The 18,882-nt window shown below is 43.6% G+C and overlaps 1 protein-coding gene across 9 annotated transcripts in view; it reads right to left on the bottom strand.

The window, feature by feature from the left end:
• Positions 1 to 18,882, bottom strand: part of FRMD4A (FERM domain containing 4A) — a 388,388-nt gene that overhangs the window by 48,151 nt on the left and 321,355 nt on the right. For all 9 annotated transcript variants that reach the window (XM_065829459.2, XM_065829460.1, XM_065829457.2 and 6 more), the window contains exons 8-11: positions 17,044 to 17,127; positions 9,057 to 9,122; positions 8,796 to 8,853; positions 6,894 to 6,980 (exon numbers count right to left, since the gene is read on the bottom strand). In XM_065829459.2, the coding sequence (XP_065685531.1) occupies positions 6,894 to 6,980; positions 8,796 to 8,853; positions 9,057 to 9,122; positions 17,044 to 17,127 (295 nt within the window). The remainder of the gene's footprint in view (positions 1 to 6,893; positions 6,981 to 8,795; positions 8,854 to 9,056; positions 9,123 to 17,043; positions 17,128 to 18,882) is intronic.

Genomic DNA, 18,882 nt, shown 5'->3' with positions numbered 1-18,882 from the left:
CTGTGTGCCTGATGGTATCACCACAGTACACATGTACTAAACTACCAAAATAGTGCTGGTTTCCTTATAAAACAGCAGTGCCTTACCCTGTGTGTTAGTGTTTACAAGCCTTATAGTTGATCAAGCTACTTATTTGCTTAGATAATGCAAACTGAGACTATTCTGTGATTTTTAGTAAGTTGCTTTACTTAGACAATCTACTTAGTGGTCCGAGATCAGCCCTTTTCGGGAGAGACACTGAAGCAAAATTTTACCTGCTTGTTTGAGAAAAAGTGGTGATGATGACCCATACCTAACTGTTAATTCATCCAGGTTCACCAGGGCACATTCCATGTAGCCAGATGGTGAATGGGGCCGTGAACTGGTTGATGTTAAAAGTTCCCACTTTTTTTGGCTGGGTTATGTTGAGCTCTGATCCCTTTTCTGGAGCAATTTCCTTCCCAGCCACACAATTACACTGGTGTGACTGAGGATGGGGCCCAGAGGACGAATGGTGGCAGGATTGTGATGGGGGAGGAGGGTGGTGAAGGCCACTGCAGTCGGTGCTGCTGCCAAAAGAAATGTTCGCTGAATGACAGCCCAAGTGGCACGTCCGGCCAAATCCCATGGAAGTTGTCAGTGTCAGGGACAAAATCCTGCTTTCCAGCCCAGTGTCTGGATCGGATGTATTTATCTCCCAGTGCTCTTGGCAGCTTTTTGACACGATGTAAGACATGGAGTAGTGGGTGTTGAAAGGGTTATCCAGCCTGGTGCTGGATGGCAAACAACCCAAATTGAGGGCAAGAAGCAGCAAAAAAGGTGCCGGTGAGACCAGTGTCTTCTGTGTAACAGAGATGGAACACAACATTTCATCAGAGGAAGGTCTTAAACTCCGGCTGCTCTTCAGCAGTCACAGATCTGGGTCTTACATTTTGATATGGAAGGAAATGCAATGAGCAACCTCTCTCCATGAGAAGAAACAGCATAATAAGGAACCTCGCTTTATATATGTCTCCCTCTTTCAGTGTTCCATATTTCCAAACACTAAACCAAGACTGAATTACTGCACTATAAAATGAGTTGAACCCGCCGTGACCTGAAGACTGGTTCAGTTTACAGCCAAGTCCATAATCCAAAAAGCATGAAGGATCAGCAACGGGAAGAGAAATAAAAGCGCTGAGCAGAAGGAATCAGCAGGTAGTCCTTAACAGTTTGCTAATCACAGTGAATAATTTATTACAGCAATACCACTGAGACTCCACGAGCTTTTAAACCAGTATTTCCTGGAAATGTTTTCGGCTCCTCTTGTATCATTTGTAAATTTGAAATCTTTTATCCCTGTCCTCAATGCAAAGATGTTTGCAAAGGTCTTAGGAAATGATGCTGTTCCAAGAAAAGCCCAATTAGTCACAAGTCCAATCCATTGTCTTTGACCCCGCTTGATTTTGGATGCTCTAGAGAAAGTCCAGCCCTTTCTGAACGTGCCCTGTGGCTCAGTGGCCAGTGAGAGGAGCGTCACCCATGTTCCATGCCTCTGACAACAGGAAACAACCTGCTGCCAAATCAAACGCCCTCCTTGAACACTAGGGTTTATAACCCCTCCCAAAGTCCTGTTTGAAAACAACCAATTCAATGTTATAACTCTGGGTGGAGGGGTCACCCATACACACTTTTAGTCCCATCTTAAACCCTTCTAAACTCTTGACCTCGTGCAGCAAGGAGTTGTGCAAGTGAATTGACTTGCTGTAACTGAGCTGAATTTCATGTTTCTTTTGCCTTTTTGACTGTCCTGATGTCCTATGATCCGTCAGGATAGAGACCAATTTGTCAGCTCCTCCTCCCCATCGTTCACGAGTTTCTATATATTTCACATCAGTCCCTACTTTATGTTTTTTAAGTTACTGATCTGTCATTCCTTCACCACAGGAATCACAAGTTTAACCACTCCATCAATGCAGTTACTGACTTGACAAAGCTTCATTATGCCCTAAAGCAGAGAGGATCTCTATTTGTTCTGCAGTAAAGCAGCTCTTAATTAGGTTATTGCTCCTCCTGTGTAAATATCTAATTTTGCCTCTGGAATTGGGAAAGTTCACTCTATCTCTTGCTGTTTGGAAAAGGCCAAGTGACATCTCACAGCAATCTTTCACTTTCTGGACACAATTAATGTGCTGATTACTTTGTTTGTGCTTTTGACAAGCAGGTGTTTTCTCTCTGATCAGATGCTTAAAACTACTGATTTTACTTGCGCTTTGTACTGCTTGATAGTATGGGTCCAACTCAGCTCTCTTTTTTTTTTTTTAATGTTTAAATGGGAAGTCAATCTGTTATGGTCGCTTTGGATTCACAACAATACCACAAATTAAATTCTTCTGTAATGAGAATCCATAGAGTATTGTGGAGACCTTATGGCAAGGGATGGAGTATTTTCCTATCATGCTTCATTTTGTCTCAGAGAAAGGATAATGTTGGGAAGAAATGGCAGAAACTGATGTTTGGCTGTCACAGGGAAAATCTTTGTCAAGTTACATTCACAGCTGAATTTTGGGCTGCCTTACATTTTATCTTATTTCCAAATGTCTTTATTCCCCTTGGGTTCTCTTCAGTCAGCCAGAGAATGCAAACACTAATAATGTTTATGAGTCTGAGAAAAAAGGCTCACCTTAAATTTCATTGCTACTATCCTTCTGTGGAAGGTTACTACATAGTGGTATTTCTTGCAAAGGAACCAAACACTACCAAACTCTCCTAACGTCATTTTACTTTTGGTGATAAGTTAAACAAATTCTCTGTTTATTTGCCATATGGAAGTGCTTTGACTGACTTCGTTAATCATTCACTCTTCAGCTTGGCATTAATTGTTTACTAACTGTTAAGTTGTGTGCACTGAAAGATGCCTTTGGGCTCTTAAGAGAGTGGGAATATCTCACCAAAACAACACCACTCACAGATGAGAGTCACACAGTGGGGCTGCAGTGCCTTGCTCTGTCTTTTTAATTGCTCTGCAGTATGCAAGTGAAAAGAATCCCTAATGACCCTTCTCTGAAAACCATGGTTTTGGTCACTACAGGCTCAGCGGTTTGTGGGAGAGTGGTGCTGGCCCATCCCATCTGCAGACCTGGCTCCAAAGAATTTGCTTTGATTTATCGTGAGTATTGGATGGTGCTGACCCAAGGTGGGTAGAGCGCATCAGGACAGCGACTCCTTTTTGATGTGTTTTTTCAAGGCACACTGAGCATTGATGTGCATTTTCTCTTGACAGGGAAGAGTTTGTAGAAGCTAAGTCTTAATTAATATAGAGGGAGATGAATTCTGCCCATCCTGGATGCTGTGAGCTGCTGCTACAAAAAATGACACTGGTTCTGCAAGCTGCTACTGAACTTCCAGAATGCCTCAGCATATGGTTATGGGACAACACCCACACTTGATACTCCCTTCTTCTTGTTCAGCTGCAGAGATGGATTTTGTGAAGTATACCAAAACTTTTGCATTTATTTAATACCTAAGAATGAACAGCTGTCAGATCATAACAGATCTGGATCAAATCTGGGTTCGAACAGGCAACATTCAAGAAGAATCCTTTGGCAGGGCTTGCTGAGTCTGTGAGCTAGCCCATGAAAATACAGGAGAAAACCAGAAGGGAGAATGATAAGCCTCGAAGTGATGACTTTGGGTAGCTTCAGGGCTCCCACAGAATTCAAGCACAGGCAGGAGGGAACACAAAAATAGAAGCACAGAGTCACATTAGGGCTCTGCAGCTCAGCGCAAGCTGCATTCCAGTTTAATAGCCCCACATTCCTACCTGAACCACCTTGGACTAGGTGCCAGACACCCATCTCAGCTGCATCCCCATTAATCCTGAAGGACTTATGCTTGAGAGAGAACAGCACAAGCAAGATCAGGTTCTGGCCTTGCGTCAGCCTCAGTTCTCCTCTCTGGACTCATCCAACTTGCTGACAAACCCAGTTAGTTTTCTAGACACATGGCTGATTTACTCCAGCAATTTAATAAAAATGTGGTCTGACCGACGGCTAATGGGATCGCCTGAGATAGGCTCAGCTGCTTAGTGTGGGTTACAGTTTTACTTGCAAACACAATAAGCATGGAAATCTATCTAGTATGACACAATAGCAAAACATTATAATCCCCCTTATAAGACAAGCGAGGTTTTTGTATGCATTTAATATAAATGTCTTGGTTTGAGCTGGTTTCTCGCTACAATTTTCTGCTTGTGTTTCTTCCAGGGAGTTTATTTTCCATTGTAATTTTTCAATTTGTTTCTGGCATTGGCAATGTGCAGGAACAAAATCATAAAGATCAGAAAAGACATAATACTTTTTCCCCTCCCTACCTAAATTTACCTTGCAGAAAGTTCAGTAAGGTTCACCCCTCCCTTTTGTACAGCAAAGACTTGAACCAGCCCATGCTGATATAGTGAAATGAATCAGATTATGGTAAGCTCCCAGATACCAGGGTTATCAAGTGCAATTTTATAATCTAATTAGCAGGGGATTAAACATTGCTCCTTGCTGAGTTGGGCTGCTCTCGCCAGAGGGGTTTTACCACCTGTGTAGGGTAAGAAGTCTTTTTACTTGCTCTATAGAGGGTAAAAGCACATGATGGTGAAATACTGAAACCTCAGCCACTCTGTCCAAGTCCTGTCCCTGATTTAAGTTGTGCATTTTGGAATAGTCCTGCCAACAGATGGGGTTTGCAAGCATCATGTAACAGAGAAATGCTCATCTAGGCTGTCTTTTCACTGCTGTGGTCTCTGGATTATGGCACTGGACAAATTCTAGCCCGGAAATTCCTGCTCTCCTTTCCCACCCAACCTTCCCTCCCAGATTTATGGCCACTTTTGCTAAGCCACAGAAGTCCTCAGTGGTTTATACATAAGGCGGCATCATTGGTTTGGGTCTCTTGGATTTTCTACATAATTTCCTGAGAGAAGAAAAAAAAAAAGAATTCTCTATAAAGAGAAAACTGCCACCATATTTTTTAGGGTTACACTTTCAGAAAAAGGGTAGGATATGCCTACAGTCTCTGATTCTAGCAGCAATGTGAGAGCTAGAGGTATGTTAATAGGGACACAGAGGCTGGCCAAGATGTTATCTAGCTCTAAAATGAATGCTACAGATTGGATCACCCTGAGTGGCTTAGGAGAAGAGAAATTAGAGAAGCTCAGAAAGGAGGCTTGACTCTTCTAGGGGAAATGCCTGTCTTCACTCATGCAGAGCACCTGAACTCTTTTTTTTCTTTTGATGCTGCCCACCAACAGTCTCATCCCATCACGGTTGATAAAAGTTGCTACAGCCTGTGAACGGCTGAGTCCTTGTCATACCATGACACTGTTTTCCTCCACAGAAATGTTTCTATTGCTAAGACTGACTTCCGGAGGCATGTTTTAAGGACACCTTTTCCCTCGGGGGGTTGGCACTAATGGAGGTATGTGGGTGCAAACCTCTAGCCTAGGCATGTTTTAAACCATCATAAGTATGGCTTGCCCTGCAGGTAATGATTGATCACACATAGATATGTCTTTTAAAGCATAAATGCTCTGCGAAGACCCCCCATACTCCCTTCATCCTTTTCTTCAATGAATAAAAAGCCCCATTAATAGCCTTCAGTGAATAAAAAAGCCTGATCAACGCACCTATTATCTCCTACTGCCTCCTTAGCAGTTCCGTTTTCTACCAAAACCTTGATTCTAGTTTATTTTAATAGAAGATGCTGTCTGTGAACACCAGGCAGTATCCAACTTGAATGTGATCAGAGGAGGTGAAAGAAAGGAAAGGGGGACCTTGGCACAGAAACATAGTAAGAAAGAGAAAATGCAAAGAGAACTGCAGTACGTCAACTCAGCATGGAAGCATTTGTATCCATAGAAGAGCTGCCTAGTTGCTCCAAATCATCCATTTCTGCAGCCAGCAAGCCAGCCTGAAACGTCACCTCCTGATGTCTCCACAGGTCTGCAGTACAACAAATACTGTTGCTAACAGACTGTGCATGCCCACCTGCAGGGCATGTGCTCAGAGATGAACTTTTTCTGGTATTAGATGGCATCTTAGGTAGGAAAATCAGAACATATGGGTCCACCTAGTAGGATGAGCTCAGGGGATCAGAATATTCCTCCTCCCAAATGAACAGGATATTCCTTAGCTGGATTTCTCAAAGGCACTTTGGAAGACTGAGACAAATCCCGATTTCCAGATGCACTGAAAGCCTCACTAAAAATAGTAATAATGAGACTAGAATGGCTAATCACTGACCATGCTCTAGTTTTGTGATCAGATCTACGCAGACCATGCCCTGATTTGTAAACTTTTTCAAAGTAAAGTTCCTAAGCAAACCAGATAGTGGACACAAGCTTTTTATATGCCTTTTCTTTAGGCATGTGATGAAAGTCTTCTTGTTAGCTTGACATTAACTCTTCAGTTAGTAGAATTGTTGCTTATCAAATATAATGCTGCACCTGGGAAAACCATGCAAGTTTTTCTCTTTGTAGAAAATGGACAAAGTTTTTCTTTCCCTTCTGCCCTCTCGGATCATTTATGGCCTGACAATACACTAACAAGTGTTGGCTGAGCACCCTCAATCCTGCCACAGCCAGTGGGGATGGAAGGTCTCCAGCACCTGAGATAATCAGTCCTTCAGTTCCCATTTATATCTTAAGAACGATGCAAAAAGGGAGCGTAAGTTTGCAACATTAAGTGACATTTTCCCCCTGTACCAAAACATTTAATAAGAGCTATTTTTGTCTATTACTTCTTTGCAGACATTCAGACAAGTTTAGGAGAAACAACATCCTTCAAAATCGTATGGATCAATGCCAGCATTTGGCATCTGTCACACCCCCAAATCAAGTTGCAACATGTGTGGCAAGCCCAGATCTTGATAGAAAAGTAAACACTTACCTTTCTTGGTTTCACTTTGTCATGGTAGTCATATTGAAAAATCCCCTTGTAGCTAAGTCCTAACCACCAAGGGATTCCCTGCTTATCCTGGAAGAAAAAAGAGAAGGAGTTACATTGAATGGGATGGGGAAATGCTGGAGATTCCCTAGGTTGCTGTTCAAGGTAAAGATTTGTTTCTAAGCAGTATTTTTCAATGTCATGGGTGCTGTTAAATTTACCTCTGCTGAATGTCCTCGAGTCACAAAGCCACATTGTGTTTAGGAGAGATCTGTTTCACTTTTAGCTATGACATATAAAAACATTTAAAATGCATCACCTGTGATCAAGTTACTCAAAAGGCAGCCAGGGGAGGTGGGGAGGTTTGACATGGGTCCATTGTGCAGGGGTGCATCCTCTTTCTCTTCCCTGCAAAATATTCAGCCTGAAGACTCAGAGACTGGAGAGGAAGGAAAGTGAATCACCCAGCTGACTTGAATTATGTGGAAGGATTTTAGCATTAATCTTGAAAATGCAGCAGTAATGGGATCTGAGAGCTACCCAGTGATAAGGTCTGACAGGCTCAGACCCAACTGCTTTGTGTCTGAGTGTGCAATAAAATGGCCTTATGGAGTAATGGCTGATATCTGATACCAGCCTCTTGGCAATTTACTGAACTGGAGTCCTCAATGAAATTACATCTGTTCCATTAATGTGATAGAGAATGGCAGAGTAAAACACAGCAAAGCCAAAACCCCCACCTCAGGCAGAAGTCAAGCCTATTTATGTGCAGTGTTTGCTGCCTCATTGCTGCTCACTGGCACTTATTGATCATGGGGAGTTCACTGGAATAGCTCTCAAGTGTTTATAGGCTTGAACATCCAGCCCAGTCCACCAGATCTTTTTGGTTGAGAGTAGTCCAAGAGATCTGGTATCCAAGGGTGCTGGAGGGGTCCTGTCCTCCAGCAAAAGATGAAGCTAATGCCTTTTGCAAAATGCCATGCACATTAGCAGGAACAGACTAAAACTGCATCTCCCTGAGAGAGGTGCTGCCAAATATTTGTGTTTTTATGGTACCCCATGTGTGCAAGACATTACGGATGTATGGAAAACCATATGATCTGTGCAGAGAAATAATGATGAAACACATCAAAACTTCAGGGGTGATAAACGAGGGAATACGCTCTGGGGAGTGTGGATCTAGCTTTCTTCACATGTTTATTGATTTCTCTACTTAAAAAAAATAACAACCCTACACAGCTGGTCAGACAGGGAAGTAATAATATAATAATAATAATATGAGACTGGAAGATTTGGTGATAAATCATTAGATAAAAGAAATAAGGGATTTCATGAATACCTGAATGAAATCCACATAGTTAGAAGCAGAGAGTTGTTTGGAGAGAGGGATATGTTATCTCTAGAGTATCGGACAATGATTTTTGGCATTACAAAATTGTACTGTATCCTGCCTCTCAAGCGAAGGGAGCTGCAGTCTGCAGGTCATGGCTGGCCCTACTCAGTTGCTCATGGATTTGCTGTCTGGGAAAAATCTGACCTCCTAGAACTACAAAAAGGAGTGAAGCATTTAGTCTGCCAGCGATGTGTCTGGCTTGGCCCTTTGGTGCTGGTTCACCGGCATCACCGGAGCTTGCTGCTGCTCATGGGATGAACCTCTCCAGCACAATAGGACTCCAAGAGTTTTATCTCCAAGAACAGTATTTTCCTCTTTGGACCTGTATTTACCAAACATTCACTACACAGTTGAAATAAGTTTATTCTACTACAGGAAGTGAAATGAGATTTTAGTAGTAGTGCATTGTGTATAGTGTATTGTGTTGTGAAAGCAAGATGGTTATTTGTATCTCTCTCTCTCTCCTCCAACAACAGTTTCATTCAATAAATGACCCTTTTTGTAGCACGTACCTTTACTGCATAATAATGCACTCCATATGTTGGGAGTGATTCTACGATACTCATGTAACTGCAAAACAAGACATAAGAGAATAACATGTCTGAGAAGGTGAGAGAATGATCTGGGAAAAAATGCTTAAATAAATAACTAGTTAAGTACAGAAATACTTAAAAATAAAGCATTAGATGAGATGGGAGACATAGTTACATATTGTATTTACAGTCCAGCATAAATATTTCCTGATAAAGCAAAGGTCACAAGAAATCACTTACTTCACAATTGCTTGACCTCTTGTCTGACCATTTAGTTTCTTGTAATGTTCAATTACTCGATCCTCACTGGAAAAGAAGAAATGAGATGTTTTATATAATGGCAGTATCATGACTAATAATCTTGCTGAAAGGTGAAGAGATACTTCTGTTAACACAGCTACCGACAGAGTGAATCAAAAGACACGAAGCAAAGTGTTAGATGAAGGGATTTAATGCAGCCCAGGGTGAACAAGGGGGACTCAACGACTGAAAATAAAAATGGTTTTCCAGGAGCTGGTTTTCAGGAAGAACCTTTTTTACTCACAGACATGGTATCTACATGTACAGACTCTTCCCTTTCTGCATTACTTTCCTTAGGTATAAATGGTGCCCATGATATTACATTGTGTGGCAAACAGATGTGTGCTGGAGCTGCTCAAGCTCTGCTTTGCCCTTGCTGGTGCAACTTCTCTCCAAGCCCATCACATTCTCTGAAAATTAGCAAAGCTTTCAGAAATTGGTGGCCAGTAACAGCCCTAGGCCTCACGGATTGCTCCCCAATGCAACTGCACAAAACCATGTACAGGAGCACTAGTGGAAGTGCTCTAGAGAAACTGCTGTCAGCAAGGAGTTAAATTCCTAGTGTACACAGAGGTAAGGTCTGTAACAGCAGGTTAAACAGTTGCAGGGAATGTTACCAAGGCACTCGGATTTTGCTGTTAAAGTACTGATGTGCCTTTGCATACTTTTGGGTTATACTGACTTGTGTTCCCCCAGGCTATGTGCTGGGAGTTGGCGTGGGCCAGGCCCCATTCCCAACTCTGCTTTGGAGACATTTTCATGGTATAGATGGATGCTGTTCCACACCAATGGGCCTCTGCATCAGAGAACACTTCTGAGCGTGTTTGATAAATGCATGTTAAGACATTCACCTATACACAGTAGAGAGGTAGTGTCCAAGAGCAGATCACCTTGACCCAAATGACAGACTGAGAGACATCTGTAAGTTCACTTTTAAAGAATATTATTCCTTCTTCTACAGTGAATAGGGTAGCAGGAGAACACAGAACCAGACCTATTTGATGCACACAATCAGCTGTGCTAGCAAGGCTGCACCATAGCAAAGTATAAGCAATTTATCTCCTTTCGAAGGTCCACAGCATTCTCCTTTGATTTCAACAGCATTCCTGTCAATCTACAGCCATGCAAGTCATCACAGCCTCCAAGCCTGGCACTTTCAGACTGATCTGACTTGGGTTCTACTCTAACTACCAGCAATGTAATGCCCACAGGACCAGCTCTGTTACATTGGCAGGACAGAACACTCAAGTTCTCAGGATTAAACCAAATCTCTTGTTTTTTATGTTGCAACACCAAGGATAAGGAACCTGTTGAGTGCCCTCGAGATACCATACAGACCTGGCCAGTCCAAGAGGAAGGAAACTAAAAATACCTTTACGCCACCTTTGTGCCGTCCCCCTCTGGCACTGGTTAAGCTTCCAGTAGCACCAAGTGTCCCTCTAATGCCATCATGCTGCATATGGTTTAGGCCAATATGGACTGTCATTCCTTCCTCCCTGCAGTTCCTAGGCCCAGCTTGAGCCCCTAATGGGGCCTTTAAGGTAGCCACACAGTTGTCCACCATGTGGTAATCCTTCCCCAGGCAGAAATGAAGCTATTTTTATTGCTAGACAGTGTGAAGGAGCACAGGAGTGTGGGATGGTCTGGTAGATGACCTCACTACAACTGCTCAGAGATGCCCATGGGGACTTCTGTGAAAAACTACAAAGGGTTTCATTAGCCCTGCCAACACAACCACATCTTCTCATTTCTGCCTTTACCATACACACCCTTGTGACAAAGAGATCTGCATGGAGCCAGAATTTCTTTTAGAAAGAAGTTCCTCTGCTGGGCACAGCCTTCATAATGCCCTCAGTGATGTCACAGGTAGAGGCCACATAGAGCCTGCTGTGACATCACACAGATGTTCTGTTCTGTGACATCACAAGGAGGACAAACTGCACTGTGACACGACAAACAAGCCGTGCTGTGCACGGATGGACTGTGAGGGTTGGCACAGGGGAGCTGAGGGCTCTGCATCCATCCCTGGTAACACAGGGAGGAAAGGAGAGGACCAGAACCACCAGTGTGGACAGACTGGCAGCAGGGCCAGCTGTTCCCCCACAGGCCTCTCATTTGTCTGAGAGCAACTGCTTTCCTGACTTGCTCACTAAGTGACTTCGCCCAAAAGTCACTTGCAAAAATAAAAAGGGATCTTAATGGGGCAAGGTGATGTCCCACCAGCACGCCACAGTTGGCACAAGGTGCTGATTGAGTCAGTGACAAATTACATGGGTAAAGGAATGGTCCAGCTCTCCCATCAAATCCCTCAGAATAATTTTAATGCTTGGGAAATGATCTGTAAGCTATAAATTCAACAGCTATGAAACCATACTCAGCCCACTGATCCAAGCAAGTACCACAGATGTTATGGGCGTGCACATGAAGGCAGAGCCTGGGTCTCCTGCCATGATTCTCATAAACAGGATTAGTTTTGGAGCAATAACTGAATTACATGAGTGTTCAGTACTGGAAGACCTCCAAACCCCATCATTCTTAATAAAAAAGATAGACAGAGAGGGTTTGCAGCCCTTTGAAATTACCTCTTAAACCCACGATTACATGTGGATGCAATTCTTCTCTGTCTCAGACAGCAACAAACCAGGAGTGACTTCTCAGGAAACAATGGAGATATTTCAGTAGAAAACGCTCTTAGCTTTAGTTTCCACTCTGTGCAGTTTATTGTACAGATCAAGCTCTCATGCTGATGCCATTCAAGGGAAGGATAGATGTACCTACAGGATGATTACCTAATGTGATTCCAGATGCGCTCTGCTTTCTTACGAATGATTATTACAAAATAATGGATATGTTTCCAGATCATACCCCTTTGGTCGAGAAGCCAATCGATGGCCCATTTCCTTCAAAAGAACAGACTAAATGTCAGGCAGCTTTCTTGAGCAGTGGGATGAATAAAGTTATGTTCTCAACCCATATTAAAAGATGTGGGGTAGTCCAGGCTCTACCCAGTTCTCCGAACAAATGCAGGCAACACTCTCTGTACCTCCATTGCCTCACTAGGATACTGATGATCTTCTTTTCTACTGTATAATGTTTTGAAGTCTGCAAATGTAAAGGGCCAGATAAAAATCATCCTTGTTTCTAATTTTGGGCAATAAAAAGCAAGCTTGAACTATCAATTGAGCCATGAATATTTAAGAGTGGGATTTGCTGCTTTTCACCTTTCTACAACACTGTGCTCCTCACACTTTGGGGAAAGAAACAGTCCAGTGCACAATTCATCCTGACAGCAAAGGGAGGCGAGGGCACCTAGCTCAGATGGAGAGGTCTACACTGAAGAAATGTTCGTGGTCAGACAGATGAATCCCACCCCAGCTGTGTGACAGTCAATCTAACAGTTCTTTGAACTTCCTTTTCATTCCCTGTGCCAGAAGGATCATCCAGCACAGAGGTCACTTGCCGCCTCCAGCTCTGGGACTGAGAAGTAAGCCAGGCATGTGCCAGGGAAAACAAGAAAACCATTTGTGGGTCAGAAGGAGCATTAGCAGAGCTTATAAACATTCCCCCCTATAATTTCAGCTGTTCACCTCTGAGCGGCTGCTGCACTGCTATTGACAGCTGGGAGAAGCTGTGACACCGCTTGGACCGCCAGCTGACGCCTCCTCTCCCCCTGCCCTGGCTCGTTGCTCTCTCAGTGACACAGAAACTCATTCATAACACAGCCCTGACAGAGGATGCTTAACTATTGTGGAGACACAGAGGCTGCTGAAGTGCTACCGTCTGTTTGCCAGCTCATAAAACATTCCCCCCAAAGCTGCAAAAATTAATACGTGGGTGATATCCTGCAGCAGACAACTCTGATAAAGATCTTTAGAATTACCAAGAAATCCCTCCTGTCCCAGCAGCTTATAGAACTGGACGGCAGACAACTTGTAAGCAAATGCAGGGCCAGAGTTTTTCATCATCAGATCCAGATTTTCAAAGGTAGTTGTTTCCCCCTCTCTTCCTATTGCACTGAGCTGTTTTAAATAGCTGTCCACTCATTGCTGTTCCTTACTGTTCTGTTTCTAACCTGATTTGTCCATTTTGATTATATGTTAGAACTTACTACTGTCTTTATTTGCAGTCATACACTGTCCCACTGAAGCCAGCAGAGCATCTCTTGGGCCAAAGGGACCAAGAGTAGGATCAGAGCCTCAGATCTGTGTTGTATTACAGAAACTAAATAGTGATTTTCAGTTTATATTTTCAAGAGGTGAATTTTCTGGCAACGCTGATGCTTTAGGTTGCTATAAACAAGCTGACATTCAAAGTCTGTTGGAACCTTGGAGAAGTCTATCTCTCCCCGGTCTGTTGAAAAACTCACTTTAGCACTCACATTTGTGCAGTTGCATCTCCTCCTTACCTTCTTACTGACAACCTAGTACTGGGCTGGCTTGCTAGGGAGGATCTGAATTGAGATAAAATGCAAAGACAGTGGCTAGAAAGGAGCACTGTGAATTAACACATTTTTCTAAAGCTTCTCTTCAGCCTCTGTGACTAATAAATTCTGTAGGTTGTTTCCACATATGGGCAAGAATATCAAACCTCAGGGCCCCAGCTCCTGGACTGTGTGGGAAGATCAGCTCAGCTTTTATTTAAGAGAGAAAAAACCCCACGAAACAAACCACCAAAAATCCCTTTCTTGCTTCACCAGTAATCAGTGATGCTAAGAGATGCCTGAGAACAAGATGTGCAACTGATTCTTCTGAATCTGTAGAGAGCTGGGAACAGCAACTTGATGATATAAAAATTACTTCAACTTGGTTGTGATGTTTACAATCCTCCAAGAAGTTACAGTGAAAGGAAAGGCCTGCGGCAAGGGTGTGCAATCGGGAGACTCCATGAAGGTGGAGCCCAAGTCACCAAACTGCACTGATTCAGCCCTTGCTGCAGCCAAAAATCCAGGATTCACAGAATTGCAGAATCATTTGTGTTGGAAAGATCTTTAAGATCATTGAGTCCAACCATTAACCCAATACTGCCAAGTCCCCCACCGAACCATGTCCCAAAGCACCTCATCTCTGTGTCATCTGAACCTCTACACATCTTTTAAACCCCTCCAAGGATGGTGACTCCACCACTTCCCCGGGCTAACAACCCTTTCCGTGAAGAAATTTTTCCCAATATCCAATCTGAACCTCCCCTGGCGCAACTTGAGGCCATGATTTATCTGACATTCGCTGTCATTTGCAACCAAGGCCCATTTCGCCAGGCACTGTACAAATGCACAGTCAGAGAGAGTCTTCCCCAAAGATTTTTCAAGCTAAACAAAGAAGACCTCTGGATAAATGACATGAAGGCTCGCTTTAAAGAACCTGTTAGTAAGACCCCTCTATAAAACCAGCTGTGCTAGCTGTTTTATCACCACTTAGTCCATCTCAGCTGGTACAAATATAGCACCAGATTCTGTTGTTTGTTTGTTTTACACTAACTGGAGCAATTACCCATCCCACCCTTAATGTTTTAAGTATTTCTTTCCAGAGTTGGAAATTCACTTGTTACTGCTTTGTGGTAATGCTGAACAACAGCAGCATAAACCGACTGCACCCAGAAAAGAACAGGAAGGAATTTGTATCCAGTGTGTAATTTGCATGAGACGCAGAAGTGTCAGAAAACACAGTTTTTAAAAATCTGCCATCTTAGGCCACTGAAGTTTGATCCGTACTTCAGGAGCTTTTCATCTGATTCAGCAGTAGCCTCTTCTTGAGAGCATTAAGTGTTTCAGAGGGTGTTTATGATAAAGCCACCATTAAAAAATAATGAGTTACTGATGTATCAGAGGTCTCTGAGACCTGGTTACTGAAGTGGAATCACAAGGGAGTCACAGGACTGCAGCCACTGGTTTTATTACCCCACTGGAAACAACCAGCTTCCCAACCTGCGACCTGTTCTCAGTCACATGAGAACTCCCACAAAATTAAGTACAGCTGCAAGAAGTGCTGTACCTCGTGTACAACTGTAAATACTCGCATTCTGTGCATGAGGTTTTTTCATGGCTTTTCTTGTTTCAGGTGACTGAACAGAGCCCAAACCCCAGGAGAGTGTCTTATGGACAGGGGCAGTCCCAGACCTCATTGGGACTTCGCAGCAGAAGTCCTTAGCACAGGTATGGAGTCATAGAATAGTTTGGGTTGGAAAGGACTTTCAAAGCTCATCCAGTGCCACCCTGCCATGAGCAGGGACATCTTCACCCAGATCAGGTTGCTCGGAGCCCTGTCCAGCCTGGCCTGGGACGTCTCCTGAGATGGGGCATCTACCAGCTCTCTGGCCAACCTGGGACAGTGTTTTACCATCCTTGAATGCATGTTGGCTAACACCTGCCTGCAGTGGGGGCAGACAGATCCTGATGGGCAGACAGGGCCTGACAAGCAGCCTGGGTTGTTGCTGTTTTTCTGCATACAGATACCACAGAATCATAGAATCACAGAATCATTTTGGTTGGAAGAGACCTTTGGGATCATCAAGTCCAACTGTTAACCTAACACTGTCATCCACCTCTAAACCACCTAAGAAACTCATCTATGTGTCTTTTAAACACCTCCAGGGATGGTGACTCAGCCACTTCCCTGGGCAGTATCACAGACAACCGGGGCAAGGACTATGTGGGCACTTCAATAAGATCTCAGTCTGTGTTGCTGCTGAAGGGTCAGTTTGCCCTCCCTACTTGTTCCTACCACTCCTTGAATGGTGGCTTTTAGCTTGAGCTACCAGTCTGTCAGTCAGATCAGGCCACTGACCTGGCTGGAAATGCACTGCTTTTTAATGTGTGGATTAGTTTGTGGAAAAAGGAAAGAAATGCTCCAAAGGGGGAGACCATGTTGCTTCCAGTGAGATGCCAGCCTACATGTATCAATTTTTCACAAAATTTGGGTTGGTTACGAAGACAGAAACACCAGGAGACTGGGATGATCCACAGATTTGTGTCAGTGTTCCTAACTTCTGCTGGGGATTCCAAGTCTCCTCTGATGTGCTCAGAAAGTAAAGAGGACACCTCACAGACTAGCTTGCCTACAGCTTGATGCTAGGCACAGCTCATTCTGGTATTGTAGCCATGCTAGGAAAAGTGGATGGTCTTCCTAGCAAAGGGAAGAACTGAGATCATAAACTACAAACTGATTTGTTTCCCCCTGCCATCCTCAGATCACCAGGATGCCAAAATTAGCAGAGAAGCAGATAAAGAAGTTCACTCCCACCCCCAGGCTTATAGACTAATGCTTTAAAGACAAACATGAAAGAGGAACAAACAGAAAATCAAGCGAAAGCATCTCCCCATTAATGAACTGTCTTTCCCCAAATTCTTTCCTATTTGCACAGATAAAAGGGATATGCAGGGTGGCACAAGGAATCTATGTGTGGGGTGTACAAAAGTTAATTGTGACCCTGCTCCTACCCTGGATTTAATTTTCAATGCAATAAAGACAGAGCTCACAAGCTTCCACCTCCAAAAAACACACAGTTTATATAAAAGGAGGAACACATTATTTTGAGTTCAGTTATGCCATACAGAGAGGACTTGCAAGATGAAGCTCGTTCACTCAAAAATAACACAGGACAGTGCAAAATATTGACATTTCAAACTGGGAAAACTCTGCACAGATGCAAAATGCTGGCAAAGGCAATGGCACATTAGGTGTCTTGATTTCAAGATACTTGCACATTTCTAGTGATTTTTCTGTCTGGATGTTACTGCAGCCATTTGGCAGATGGGGAAACTGAGGCCCAGGGCGGTAGCTCTACTTGTGTCGAATCATACAATGAGTCAGTGGCAGACCTAGAGCTAGAAGACAGGAATCCCTGCAGCCCAGTTCTACTCCTAGATCACTCATTGCCAGAGCCAGGTCCTGCATAAGCCACTGCAAAGCTGCTCAGCAGAACGATACGTTACCAGTAAGCGAGGGAAGGATGCTCCTTCAGCGCTGGTGTTGGAAGGGCCGGCAGCTTCTTTAATTCATTCCTTACAACTTCATTGCTGAAAGAGAGTTCAAAAGGAGGATCAGGCTACAAGAAAACAACCATAGTATTTGATATGACCTGACCTAGCTGGCAGGCAGCTACAGCTCTACATCTGTTCCTTCTTAACAAAAAGCACTGGGGTTTCCTTTTTCTTCTCTCTTTATTTGTTTTATGGCAGCCCAGTTAACTTCTCCCTCTATTATGAAAATTGGAGAGAAGCTCTCCCAGATGGTTATGTTGAAGCACTTCCTATCAGTGACTGGACACAAAAGCCACCATGTCACATTTCATCGAGCAGGGTCCCACAGACATGTTCATACAGAGAAAAAAAACAAGGGGAAGAGAAATAAAAGTGATGCTTTCAGCTGCAATACAGAACCTTTATTTAATGCCTTACAACCTGCTGCAAAAAGTAATGATTTGCTTTCTTAGCATCACTGGTTGCTTTTAGCCTCTTGCCCCAGTGACCTGGCCTTTGCACATCTTCACTGATGAGGCTCCAGCTTGAATTAATGTCCTGCTACACAAAACCCTCTGTGGGACCAGGCCCAACCACTTTGCTCACATTCTCCTCCCTGCAGCCTTTAGTGGCCACGCTGGCCAGCTGGTGCAGCATTGCTGCACACCAGAGAGCAGGGAGAGCTCATGAAACGGGAGACAAATTCTCACAGATGGAATGATACTGTGGGATTTTCTCCTACAAACCCAAAATGCCTCCCTTCCCACTTTTAAAAACACAAGAAATTGTGTGCATGTGAAAAAAAAAAAAACCTCCCTCAAAGGCTTGGGAAGGAAGACAGTGTTGCTGTTACTTCTAAAATCATAGAAATACACAGCTAGGAGGGCCAGACAGGACACTGAGGAGTGCCAAAGAATTAATATTTATTGGCTTACTTCTTAATAGCAGGTTTTTTCTGCCTTCTTGTACCCTGCCTTTTATCCTACTAATAAAAGCGTGGCTGTCCTGGAGCTGTGGAGAGAGATACCCCTTCCAGAGCTTCAGATTTCCAAGCCAACTGGCTTCTCCTGCAGGGCAGCAGGGCCATTAACCAGGCAGACAGGTAGACCTGGCATCCCCAGCTGTAGAAACAGCCACCTTAACATTTGCTAAAGGCCCAAGGAGCCCTTGGATGTGCCAGGTCACCCTGAGTTTTGGTCTTGTCTTTGGGACAGTCTGTACAGTTGCTCATAGAGACGTGAGCTTCAGTTGTGAAAATCTTCTCACAGCATTTCTCTGTTTGGACACTCCAGCAGCAGGCTCAGCCTGAGACCCAGGTGGGTTTATCTTAATTGGAGTTTGCAGGTTAATTGCCATAGGGTAAACCACTAACATAAATCCTGGAGCAGGCATTTTGAGTATGTCTACCAGCATTTATTGTCATGTTAGTTCCCTGACACTCAGTTAAGTTGTTTTAAAACAGGACCACAACTTGTAGCTCAAGACTATGACAGAGATGCTCAAGTCTCAATCAGGCTCAAATTTTGCAGAGTGAAGATGTATAGAACAGCACTTAACAAGAAATGACTTCCATGCTAAGCACATAGAAAACCTCTCAGTAGTACCTCATATGCCAAGTCAAATGACTCCTGACAAAGAGTGTTTGAACACCCACTCCTTCCTAAATCTCATGGGCATCTGACCGCCAGATAGTTCCTCCTTTGTAAGTGCAAATGCTCAAAAACTATTCAGATTTTTTTCTTCCATGACAGGTAAATACCTGCACAAGTCTGAACAAGAAGCTGCTCTGTTCCGTGCTATCTGCTGATCTGG

The sequence above is a fragment of the Patagioenas fasciata genome, chromosome 1 (genome assembly GCF_037038585.1).
Source record: "Patagioenas fasciata isolate bPatFas1 chromosome 1, bPatFas1.hap1, whole genome shotgun sequence".
NCBI classification, from domain to species: Eukaryota; Metazoa; Chordata; class Aves; order Columbiformes; family Columbidae; genus Patagioenas; species Patagioenas fasciata.
This window is presented reverse-complemented; position numbering and strand designations above follow the sequence as displayed.